General features: G+C 38.5%; 1 protein-coding gene across 1 annotated transcript; it reads left to right on the top strand.

The window, feature by feature from the left end:
- Positions 1 to 491: 491 nt before the first annotated feature.
- On the top strand, positions 492 to 3,959 carry LOC129436746 (uncharacterized). The gene is made up of 3 exons (XM_073857802.1): positions 492 to 572; positions 657 to 1,268; positions 2,654 to 3,959. The coding sequence occupies exons 1-3, from the start codon at positions 569 to 571 to the stop codon at positions 2,755 to 2,757; spliced, it is 720 nt and encodes a 239-aa protein (XP_073713903.1). The 5' UTR covers positions 492 to 568; the 3' UTR covers positions 2,758 to 3,959.
- Positions 3,960 to 13,512: the final 9,553 nt, after the last annotated feature.

The raw sequence follows: 13,512 nt of genomic DNA, 5'->3' as shown, positions 1-13,512 counted from the left end.
AATTTTTCAGTATCAAATGGTCAAAAAATATTATACTTTAAATAAGGATTGTTTTTTTATTTCAGGCAAATTGATGCATTTGAAGTCTTTTCTGTTACAGACTAAAAAACAATGTTAATAAAGTTATTCTTTGTTGTAAGTTGATCGTATTTCTTTTTTTGTTTTCTTTAATGTTAATAAGGATACAATGTTTTGCAGATGTGTAATTTTATAGACAAATTATACTATTTACAGTCGCGGTGGAGAGTTGGGGTGCGCAAAATGTTTACTTCTTCCTGGGGGGGGAGGGGCGGGGTGTGTGACAGAAAATAATTGAGAAGCACTGATGTAAGTGACCCCTATGGGACAGCAGATTTATTATCAAACTTAAGAAACTACCTAGCATTATGGACTAACATTATATTAAACTGTCATGTGGTGACAATCGCACAGTGCGAACATCAAAGGCACGATCTGAAAGAAAAAAATAATGATGAGACTATTAATTGTCTTTTTCAGGATAGTAAACAGAAGAAGGAAGCAACAACAAACCTGCAGACACAAGTGCAGAACCTGATCTGTCTGACTCATGGGTAATAAAACAAATAGATCAAATAGAAAACAAATAGAGTTTGTGTATTATTAATAATACTCATCATGAGTTTGCTTTTTTATAGATCACAAGGTTTCTAGACAGCCCTTTGTGGTATTTGGAAACTCCACATCAGTTCGGTTTGATCATGACAACATTCTACTGGGAGAAGAATCACCTCCTCTTAAAGATGAACTATTCTCCAAGATTGATCCTGTACAGATGAAGATATCAGGAAGTCAGGTCTCAATCATCAACATGATTAACCATGATACTAAACATCACCTGGACTCTGCGGATCATCTCATTGGTCAACTAATGCATGACAATGAAATCTCTGCCTTCATCTTTGTTGTGCGTCTGGGTCAGTTAACAGATACTGATAAGATGTGTCTTGAATGGCTACAGAGAGTATTTGGCGACAGTGTTCTTCAGTTTATGATGATTCTCTTCACTTATGAGAGAAAAGAAGAATTTGGATCCATAATAGATGATCTGAAGAAAAACACTGTTGAAGAGAAGCTGGTGAAGAAATGTGGAGGAAGATATCACATCTGCAGCAAAACCATGAACAACCAATCAGAGATGAGTGAACTGATGAGGAAGATTGGCCGTCTGTCTAATGAGAATCAAGACAAGTACTACACTGAACAGATGTACAGCACACAGTTAAGAGAGAGAAAAAAACAGAAAAAGAGTGAGTATCAGAGAGATGAGAACTGGAGGTTACATAGGTAACTGTCCCAGATAGCATATCATAGACCCGAGCTCGGCTGCCCTGCGGCAGCTGCGGCGCAGACTCGGCATCGGCGTTTGTTAACCGGGCCGATTATGGCCCACAGCTCACTCTGACACACATATTATCCTTATTTTTGTTTACTTCCGGGGTTCCGTTGGAATTTCGCGCATGTTGATTCTGACCACTTGGGAAGCAGTTTAGGAAATACGTTCAAATACATGTGGCCAATGAGTGATGTTGATCTTATCACATGACAGAATTTTGGTTCGTTTCAACTGGTGTGGACCAGAGCAATCAGTGTGGTGTGAAAAGGAACCAGAATTGCTAAAAAAGTTACAATGTATCCATTTTTGCTTTTGGTCCGGACCAAATGAACCGAACTACAAATGTGAAAACACCCTTAGTAGATGTTAACGATATGCACAAGGAAAAACCCCAAAGTAAACAATGATGCGAGTTATCATCTCCAATGTAAATCTCTTTTCTTGGACTACAACAAAGACACACATTGTAGGCAACAGTTTACTTCCTGAGATTGGTGATGTAGAAAAGACCGACATTATCATAATTCCTCCCGCTTTAGGCTCACAGCCCGTTAGCATTGCATTGTGACTAACCCCCCAGTCACATTAGCTACAAGAGACAGAGCGACAGGCTACCATTCATTTTCAATGGGAGTGGCCGTTTGCCAGCAACAAGCGACGAACTCGTCGCTGCGCGAGGAAGGTGGGGCCAAAATAGACAAGCAGGCTATTTTATGCAAATGCTGAGCGATGAGACAAAGCAACTTCCAATCGGAGTGAAGGAGCAGCGGGCCGTAGATCTGTGGTCGAGTCGGAGAAAATAATTCAAGATGGCGGAAAATGCGTATTTCTGTATATATCTGATACGTTTTATCTCATATATTTTATATATGACAAATAAATACTTTTAAATCCAAAAACACCGTTCTTGTAACTTAACAATACCTCTAAAGTGACTTTTGATACCGCTTTTAGATACTAGCCAAGGAACGCCCGTCCCTCGGTGTCGCTCCCTTTTGTAGCTAACGTCCGAGGTATTCAGGCCAATCACAGGGTACAGATTAGCTGGCCAATCAGGGACACAACATTTTTCAAATCTGTGTGTTTCAGGAAGAGAGTGAAATCTTATACCAAATACACAAAATAACGTTAATGGGAATTTGTCATTGATCAGAAGGTGCTCCTAATTTTTTCACTGTGCTCCTAAACAAAAAAGAAATGTACTGTAAGCGTAGAGCCCTGCATCCAAATTAAGTTTTGGTGGTTTCTGAGTAACATCACGTGGTCATGCTGATCTCCTCTATCTTGTGTTTTTTCCAGATGCAGTCCGCCGGAATGCCCTGACCAGAGGTCATACAGAGAAGGAGACAGAGCTCCTCATCGCCAGGTGGCTGCAGCTAGCATCTGATAGGAATGGTGGCTGAAGCCAGAAGGCGAACAGGCAGACAACGAAGTAAAATGTTTAAAGTTAAAACTGTTGATATTGGAAAATAGTATTTGAACTCATTGATTTTAAATTAATGGGGTGTGTGTGTATACCTGGTACATTTTGAGGTCCCCATTGTTTTACGGTTCGAAAATTAGTATCTTTTGCCTATTCTTTCTTTTCAGGGTAGGCAAGGATAGTCGAATCTGCAACTATATCCCTAAGTATATCAATCACATTACTTTAAGTAAAGTAGTACTATAAGATTAGATCATACTCACATCAATTTATAGGGAAGGTCTCAAAGGCCAAATTCCAGGATCATGTTCAAGGCCTCATGGCATGCCTTCGATCCTTACGTTTACTGGGGAATTCCCTTATCATCTTCTTATATATACGACAAAGTCTCTTTGTTCTTCTTTGTTTTTATGCTCATTTAACATTTGTTCCACATGTTCAGAACACTGTTAAGATATCTTTTTTTCATCTTAAAAGTATTGCAAAATTGCGTCCGATGTTGCCACTTCCGGTTGCTGAAAAGCTGATCACATTTACTATTGTAATGCTTTATTGGTAGGGGTCCCAAACGCTACTCTAAATAAACTACTGACTGGAGCCAGGATGAGGGATCACATCACTGCAGTCTTGGAGTCTTTACATTGGCTCCGTGTCAGATTTTGGGTGGACTTTAAAGTTCTCATGCTTACATATAAAGCTTTAAACGGTTTGGCTCCTCACTACCTCATAGAGCTTTTAGTTGCCTACACCCCCGTGCGTGCTCTGCGCCCCTCGGAAACTGGCCTTTTAGTTGTTCCTAATACCCGTTTAAAGCTTATTTCTTTAGGGTAGCTTTTACTTAAAATTGATTTCTTTTAACTCACTGATAGTATGTTCTTATTTTGTGTGGTTTTATATTTGACTTGTTTTATGTATTGCTTGTATAATTGTTTCTTTTTTCTTTTGTGCAGCGCTTTGAGATGCTACTTTTAAAGGTGCTATAGAAAGATGAAGTTTATTATTATTATTCTCCAAACTCTTCTGCGCTTTCTCCGATGAAGACAGGTCTTTAAATCATGCTTTAAACCTTTATGTATCTCTTATGTTTTGTTCTATCTAATACATGTATCAATCTCTCTACTCTTAATAAACTAGTAAATACAAAACCATATATGTGTCAAATTGTTAAACATACAATTTAAGAGCTGTCATGTATATATTCCCAACTCAGTGATTATAATACTTTGCAATTTATGCAACACTTGGCATTTAAAATAACAAAAGGAGTATAAAATAACAAACCACAGGTTTATATTGCTCCCAAGGATTACATATAAAATCAGTTGTTACGGCTTCCAATAAGCTGTATCGTTGGGGAATGTAGTAAGGGTATTTGACACGTGATAAAAAAGGTCCATGCAGTCGGGAATACGATTAAAGACAGTTCTTTATGGCTTCATCCGAAACATTCTTCAAGAACAGCAATTTATAATCCATATCTTCAAAAAGGCATAACATCAAAAACAATGAAACTTAACTCCCTGCACGCTACCAGTTCTCACTGTAAAAAAAAACTTAAGCTTCCTTACCCAACTATGCACCTGTCTGTCATTAGACTTGTGCTTAATTATATAGTTCACCAAGTGCCACCTAGTGGACATGAACAAAATGGCTCCTACAGTACTATTTGGCTTAAAAATGTTGGATAATGTGTATTGTATCTTTCTTAAAGGCTGCTCAGCAATTTTAGTATTAACCTGACATGAATGGAAATCAATAAAGTTTAAATAAGCCCAAATAGGAACGGGATTGGAGGAGAGCTATCTGACCTAAATTTATGCCGAGGATCGGTTGAGTGTTTCAGCCTTAATCGCCCTGCTTTCTCTGATGTACAATACACAAAAACAGACACTTAACTGAATCCAGAATACATTTTTATTCAATTTGTGACTCTTTTTCAACCATCACAGAACACACTGAAGGCATTAAAGCCACATTAAGCCTGTAAAACAAATGTCAGATATTGCACACCATGCAGGACTGCTCAGGAAGTGGCAACTGCATGCACTGAATGGCACTTCACAGAAGCTGGAACTTCATTAAAAGCATGCATGATCTGTAACCCAACGAGATAATCTATTCTTAGACAAAGCCACATCCTTTTTGTGATCACCATAACACACAAACATTTGATCAGTGACCCGCCAGGCTGCAGTAACTTCAACATACTGCTGAAGCGCCCTAACTGAGCACAGGACTGAACTTTGTTCATCTGTAAAAGTTGACAGAGTAAAGGGCTTATTTATGTATTGTGGTGACAATACCTTTGGAAGAAATGCAGGATTTCAGTGTTTATACTCAGGTCCCCAGAAAAAACACTGCAGGCTAACTGACAACGCATGCAAATCACTAACAAATCGTGCAGTGAACAATGCCAGCAAAAAAAAGAAAGAAAGGAAATCATACAAATAAAAAGAATAAAAAGAAAAACAATTATTATGCGTTTACAAAATGAAATACAAAATAATCAAAGATATTTTTCAAAGATATCAAAAACCCTTTAAATAGCCGACCTCCAACTCACGCTGCAGTCATGAACCGTAGCACAACTATTATTGTTTTTATAATACTCAATTACTAGCGTGCACTCTAGCCAGACAATTAATATAAACAATATATCATGCAGATGTATTATAGATCAAAATAAACCTCATAAATGTACAGCTTCTTTTTAGGTACAAAGCAAATTTATAAACAAAATACTGCAAATACAGAAAACAAAACACTCTACAGAATAAAAAACAACTTTCAAAAGAAAACAACTATCTAAAGAAAGATGAAAATAAACGTATTGTATTAGTGTGGCCTTAGCCATCACATCCACATTAACTAACGTCTCAAATGGTGAGCACAAGAGGCTACTTAAAACCAAATTTAGATCCCATTGAGGAACCACAGGCTTACGGCTGGGTCGGAGTCGGCTAACACCTTGAAGAAACATTCTAATTAAATGATGTGTGCATACTGACACACCTTCTACTGGTCCTCTGTATGCAGTAAACGCTGCAACATAAACTTTAATTGTAGAACTAGACAAGCCATGTTCTAATAGGCTTTGCAGGAAATCCAAGATGTTACCAAGAGTGCAAGAATGAGGATAAATTTTCCCTTTTTAAAACCACAGAGAAAATGCTTTCCATTTATCTGCATACATTCGACTTGTAAAAGATGCATGTGCATTCACTAGCATGTGTCTGACCCCTTGTGAGCATTTCAATATGATTAGGTTGCCCCTACAGGCCAAATCCATAAATTCAATGTGTGGGGCCTGTTGTGCCACAATGTCCCGTTCATCTGAGAAAGCAGATCTAGTCTTATTGGCAGTGGGCATGGACTGCCCCTCAGTAGCAAGAGATAAAACCATGGGCTGTTTGGCCAGAATGGACCTATCAGTAGAACAGACTGCCTCATTTCCTGAATTTGTCACAATGTCATCTAAACTTGTTGCAGGGGTAGAAATGCATACAGTTAAAAAGTTAAACTCTGTACTTTATGGGATGCAAATGAGTTCCTTAAAGTGAAGAAAGGGGGACCACCTTCTGTGGACTTCCTCTGACATCAACAGCCAACCACGGTTCTGCATCAGGAAAGCGCCAACATGCAAACTCCTCCTTATCTAAAGTTATAAAAGTACCTTTTCTCCCCCTGAAAAGAGAGACATTAGAAGAGTTCTGAGTCTCTGGCCCGTGCGTCCAGAGACTGAGCGGATCACACCACGTTTCGAGCCTCACGTCCAGAAAGGCAATAACCTACGTCTGCAACAAGGTGAAGCTCAGAAGAGCAAACCTACACTTCAAGAGGCCTTTACCTGCGGGCTCCACCTTCTGCACCGGCTACCAGATCACATCTGCATGTTCCAGATCGCTAGAACCCTCTCTGTGCTTCCCGGAGATCAGCATTTTCACAGCACTTCGTGTTCAAGGCTGTTGAACTGAACCTGACTCTTTCCCCATTGCAGTACGAGAAAAGCCTTATACCAAAGGACAGCTCATTCGACCGCACAGAACGTAAATATAACACTCATATATAACGTTCATCTGTGTGCTATTACTTACCAGTTCGTTATTCAGAGTTTTGTGTTAGTTAACACAGTTTTTTTCAGGGGTAGTCTACAGGAGCAACATATAGCGCCCTCTCATGGCTGTAGACAGTAATGTTTTCCTTTGATTCATGTTAGTCAGTATGAATTAATTTAGACATATAAGTCGCAACTGACTATAAGTCGCAGGACCAACCAAACTATGAAAAAAGTGCGACTTATAGTCCGAAAAATACGGTATATATATATAATAAAAGTGCATAAGGCACATGACCCAAGTTCACAGTACTTAAATTGATTTGTTTTAAAACTTAAATGGTCTAATATATATATTGGGGGGGGGGGGGGGGGGCATTTCAAATGTGGTCACCCTGGGGCACTACACTGTGTTAATCCAGGCCAGCTTTGTCAGAGGTTGTGTGCTAAAAATTCTGTTATAGTTAGGGATGCAAATGTTATCAGGGCTCTGAGAAAATCACTTTGTTACTTTCGCCCCCACTCTCCCCTATTTCATGTGACATACTGAGCTGGTCCCATCAAAAGAACTCAAAAACCAGGTATCAAATTGGTTGATTGGTTGAGGTCGAAAAAATAAAATGCCAGCAAAGAAAGCTGCTGGAGCACAAATTTTGTGTAAATAAAGTTATAGTTTCACTTTTTACACCTTTTAATTTTAGTGTTCAAATATGGGATTAGTTCACAAAGGCGATTAGAGCACAAACAGACATACAAAATGTGCAGAGCAATGAGGCACCAAGACCAGAATTTAGAACCACAATCCATTATAATTTTTAGCATGTAGAGGTTGTTACTTTATGTCATGTGATATCAGAGAACTGTTTTCCGGTGTGTAGGCTATAAAAAAAGACACCAGAGAACACATTCAGGAAACAGGCAGACAACATCTATACACACAGACCTTCGCACTAAAGGTTTGGCTTTATTTCTTTTAAAATCTATTCTGTTTGTTTTAAATAACGTTGTCTTATGATAACTGATTATGTGATATCCAAAACTGTAGGTATTGGTTATTGTTTTTATGATTAAATGTACATGTTCTGCTGTATGTTATTTTGTAAATTTTTTCCTGTACATCTCATAATATGCAATAAATTTAATATGAAACAGTGTCTGATATACCGTAACATGGTGGACATAATTATGTTAATGAGCAATTAGGATCAAAGAAGCCAATGTGATTGTATACATTTAAACTGAGCAATTAAAAAGAGAATTATTACTTTACTTTGCTTTTTTATCCACGTTGTGGAAATTTCTTGGCTTCACAATACATCAACATATAACAAATAAAAATAAAGAAACACGTAAAACATAACACATTAAAAAACACATCAGTTATTTACATTTTATGTAACTTATTGCTCGTGGTTGCCTATATATCCTCTTCCTGATGGCAACAATTGAATCTCGCAATGAAGGGTGTGCGAGACATCCTTAATTATCTTTAAACCCTTTTGCTTGATGCTGTCAGTATTTTCTAAAAAATAAATAATAATAATAAGTTGAGCATCAGTGTATGTCCCCAGATACTTAAAATTACAGACAAATTGTTAAGTCTGACTTTATGCACTGCTTCCAGGTTCAAGCTTACCAGAATCAAGCTTACAAATTTTTACCAGACATAGATGTGCATTTTTTACGAATTATTAAAGCTCACGTAACACACGCTGTTTCTGCATTTCTGGAGTACCTATATAGTAGTATTACATTGTTTATATCTCCGAAGAGTCTTTAGTTTAATCAGATTTATAAAAGAAAGATCAGCCTTACAGATTATTTCCGATAACATACAAAACTCATGCAAAACTCCGCTGCTACCCCGGATAAACAAAATATATCCATTGTTTTCATAATGCTGGCTTTCTTCTCCTTATATCCAAAAACACATTTATTTGGCTTTTATTTTAGAAATAAAAGCCAAATGCTTGAACATTTTACAGCCACGTCATTTTCATTATGCATTATTTGTTTTGGTTGTTTAAAAACACACAAAAATTTTTTATCCGATTACTCGATCGATTCAGTGCTAGATTAATCGATTACAAAAAGAATCGATAGCTGCAGCCATACTGAAATTCAATAGACCATATACACAATTACCATTTTAATGTTTGAAATTTACTGACTCTGCATGGTTTTGATGAAGTCAAGAGGAATGCAACAAATGTTATTTCACAATATATATTTCGACACTCTAAAACCATGTCTTGATTATGATTCATGGACCCTTATTATAAAGTGTAACCATAATCTCTTTTGTTTGAAGGAATTGATTTAAGACATCCTTAATATGTGGTCTGACTTTGTACAAGCATGTATTATCATCTATCTCCCCAGATAGACTAGAAGATGTAAACTATAGCTGAAAGGTATCTGCAGATATTATTATCTAGGTTTGTCAGTCTGTATCACCTAACATGTTTTTGCATTCATATGTGAAAGACTGTCTTTTAGATTATAGACCTGTCTATTCATGTTTGGTGCTTCTCTATTAAAAGCTTTAAAATGTTAGGGCAGAATCATAATAACCACAGAAACAGTAAAGTTCAAATCATGAGACATTAACAATACAAGCAGCTTCAGATTCCACTGATTTATGAACAGAGGTGGGTAGAGTACCCAAAATCTGTACTCAAGTAAAAGTACAAGTACTTATACAAAAATGTACTCAAGTAAAAGTAAAAGTATCAATCTAATTATTTACTTGAGTAAGAGTAAAAAAGTATTAGATGAAAAAACTACTCAAGTAGTTAGTTACTCGTTACTTCTGATCTGATAGAGAAGTAGCGCAAAAGCACTGAATTTCAGACTTCTTGGAGGGTTTTCACAAACCTCTCCTTAAGAGTCTCATTGTTCTGCTTATATACAAGTAAGCAGCCTATCTCAGTCCTGCAATGGGTACATTAACATCACATAATGTGTCGTTTGAGAAAAAATCTCAAACACACACACACACACACACACACACACACACACACAGAGATGTTTTTCTGACGGTTAACTCTGTATTTATTTTCATGTTCACAACACAAACTTGTCAGCGTCTGCCTTTAAACATGCAAACAGTAAACAAATAAGAACGTGTGTGTCTGTTTGTTATCATGTTTTTATATAAATAGGTTATTTTCATTGCCATTAAAGTGCAATTACTGAACATAAACAGGAGCTTAATAAAAATGATAATTTTAGAATTTCATATTGAACTTACAGTATCTGTTTTTGCAAATCATCTCTACATTTATTATAATTTATAATACATGTTTCTTTCAAATCAATCTTTATTCTTTTATTTTTATTCATTCATTCTTTAGGAAGGATTTAAATAAAATACAATTCCGTTTTTATTTGAATGTATTTTCTACACATTAGTGAGGTGTCCGGATTTGTGTATAAATGCAGTCATTACATTATGCTGTTAAGTTTGTTTAGTTGTGGGGAAATGATATGGAATTGGCAGATGTGAACGTGCTGTTTGTATGGTTTAACTTACATTAGGATTTGTAATCGCTTGCACAAGAGTGCATATTGCAAAAAAACTCCGACAGTGTGTGAAATGACCATTAATACTGTTCAAATAGACAATACTATGACACTTACTTCAGGCTGGATCTTGAATTCCTGTTCGCTGAGATGTCAGCTCGTTTATTGAACAAAGCACGCATCACATTATGAAACTATTCTTTTTGACCTCTTGGAGTGAAAACATGGACCGAACTTGAAGCCACGCATGATCTGCCTCCGATAACTCGCACAACGCACACGCGCCCTCATCTACTTCTCCTATCCCCTACGCGGCCGCGCGGTCGCGCGCGCTAAAAGAGTGACCTCGCGGTCGCGCGCTAAAGGGTGACGCAGCCTTTTTCGCGCAACTTTCGAACACGCCCTATAAACTTTAAAAATATATATATATTAATTAATTAATACCATTTGACAGTAGCGCAGTAACGCCGCCGAATGTAGCGAAGTAAAAGTACAGTTTTTTCATTAGAAATGTACTTGAGTAAGAGTAAAAGTACCCATCCTTAAATTTACTCTAAAAGTACTAGTTACCCGAAAAATGTACTCAAGTAAATGTAACGAAGTAAATGTAATTCGTTACTACCCACCTCTGTTTATGAATATGGTACTTGAATGGTTTTTGAATCAAAATACCCAGATCTCATTTGAAATGCTATTAAGCAACTGCCCCATGTCAGGATGTTGTGCAAATATCTGAGACATGGTTTCAGAGTGTCAAAATATATATGGTGAAATAACATTTGTTGCATTCCTTTTGACTTCAATAAACCATGAACAGTCAGTAAAGTTTACACATTGTATCTATTGAAATTCAGTTATTTTGAATGGTGATAAGTTTCTTTAAAGGCGCAAAAGAGGATGTTTCCGCCGACTGAGAATCCAAAGATCGTTACTGAGTTTTTTAAATAAGCGCATGCGCAAGAACAGCCTCCCTCCTTCACAGCTCATTTCTAGGAAACGCCTTCCATAACTCGTGCACGAGTATTTGAACGCGAGTGTTTGTTTACCACGGGCATATGCTGTGTCGCGTCAGTGGATTCATTATGTGAAAAGATATGATAATAAACACATAAGACGTAAAGTTAGATCAGTCGACGCTACTCCCATTTCAACTAGCATGTAGCAGACTGGTCACTGCCTTACAACTACAGTACAAGAACAACGTCACTATACCTGAATAACAGTACAACAATAATTATTCCACAAAGAAAGAATAATCACTGTTACCTGTCGAAGAGAATTTTTGCGACCTGCGCGTCTGACACCTCTCTGTTCCTTCATTGCTCTCCAGTGTTGAAATGTTTCTCCAATAACGACTCTGGTTAGATAACATTCTTCTGACAATTTTCTCCTCTTCTCAGCGACTTAAAAACTCTTTCTTTTACGTCTTCCTTCGGGTTTCTTCTCTTCCATGGTGCAGATTCGAGGAGGAAAGCAGGAGCGAAAATGAAAACAAACCGAAACTTAAGACGGATTTTTATGCGCTATGCGCATGCGTCACTCGTGTAACGTTACTGGAGCGCGCACGTCTCTCCCAAGAAACGTAATGGCAGTGATTGACAAGCCAGAGGGCCAATGACGATTGCGATGATTGCATCAACGATTGGCTGATGTTTATAAGGCCCTACCTTATGCACAGATGACATATATTAATTTATTACTTTCAGTGCGCCTAATAAATAGTCTTTTATCATTTAGTAAAGACAGTTTCAGGTAACATTGCAAAAATGTATTAAACAAACATCCTCTTTTCCACCTTTAATTAAAATTACATTATATTAATAAACATGTTCAGTAAACACTAGGGATTCCACAATTCTCAATATAATATTGAACCGTTCGGTTCAATCCCCACGGTCCAATACGTGCATGTGAATTGTGGTTGTTTGGTTTATTCGAAGGTATCAACAGTTTCATCGGACACACGTGCGCTGACGCGATACATGTCTGGATCCGAACTTTCTTCCGGTTTCATTTTTTTAATGGTCTGACTAGTTGCTAAACTGTCTTGAACAAATGCCTCGTCGAAAATAACAAATGTTTTGGTTTCCTATGTAATCTATGTGTTGTTTTTTGCTTGTTATATAAATGCCAACGCTGATTACAAGGGAATGAGCAGCAGGTGTGGCAAATTAAATGGAGCAACCGGTGATTGGAGGTGAGGGTGAAGGCAAGCCACATAAAAAGGGCCAAGGAAGCACAAAGAGGGGAGTTGTTTTCGGGTGGGAGTCCCTTTATGCCTTAGGCAACGCAACCACACGCCCCGTCCCTGGAGGAGCCGAAAGGATGCCGTTGACCCGCGATTCACTTATGGTGTAAGGGAAGAGTGCGGCTGCCAGAAGAGGCGAAAAGGACGGGGCTGTGGAAATTAAAGGGACACTACACCGGGTGCTGGTGGTATACTTTGTGTACGCTGTGTTGCTGCTTTGCAGACGGACCACGCTGGTCGGATCCCTCTCCTGGGGAAGAGAGGAAGAGACAATCAGCTGACGAAGGAATATTGTGGGATTTCAGTGAGAAAGAGTGGACACAGAGCCATCAAGAGCGCAGTGAACAGAGGTTATTGGCAACAAAGCGTGAGTAACCGCTGTGGTACTTATCTGTACATAACTTGTATGAAGAGTTGTCCTGGTGTGTGCTTTTTGTGTCTCTTGAGGTCCCTGGCCCCACTGGAGAGGAAAGCGTGGGTGAGCCGCGGGTTGACCGGAAGCACGGACGAAGCACCGTTCACCAGTAAGCCAGTGGCCCTGTGGGAAAAAGGAAGTGCAGGTGAGCCAGGGGAGTGATAACCAACACGCCGGGCCTGTGAATATCACACATCTCTCCCTCATTTGTGATCCAGTTGTTGCCCAACCATCCTCTCGAGGTCGTCGTAGTCAGGTGGCAAGGACGATCTAAAATTCACGTGAAATTGTATAAGAGTGCTGTGGGTGAGTTTCACTGATTGATGGTGTTTACGCTTTACTTGCTGTGTGTATGCTGTGCGTGTAGCGTTCAAACTGCCGAGCCTCCGACGAGTCACGAGATGACGACATCCGTTGTGGCCTGAGTCCTACAGAGAGAGAGAAAACCAAGCCCTGTGCCCGGGGTGTGACAACGAGAGCTTCGTTTGTACAC

This window comes from Misgurnus anguillicaudatus, chromosome 19 (genome assembly GCF_027580225.2).
Source record: "Misgurnus anguillicaudatus chromosome 19, ASM2758022v2, whole genome shotgun sequence".
Classification (NCBI taxonomy): domain Eukaryota; kingdom Metazoa; phylum Chordata; class Actinopteri; order Cypriniformes; family Cobitidae; genus Misgurnus; species Misgurnus anguillicaudatus.
Note: the sequence above shows the minus strand (reverse complement) of the source record. Positions and strands in the feature narration are given on the sequence as shown.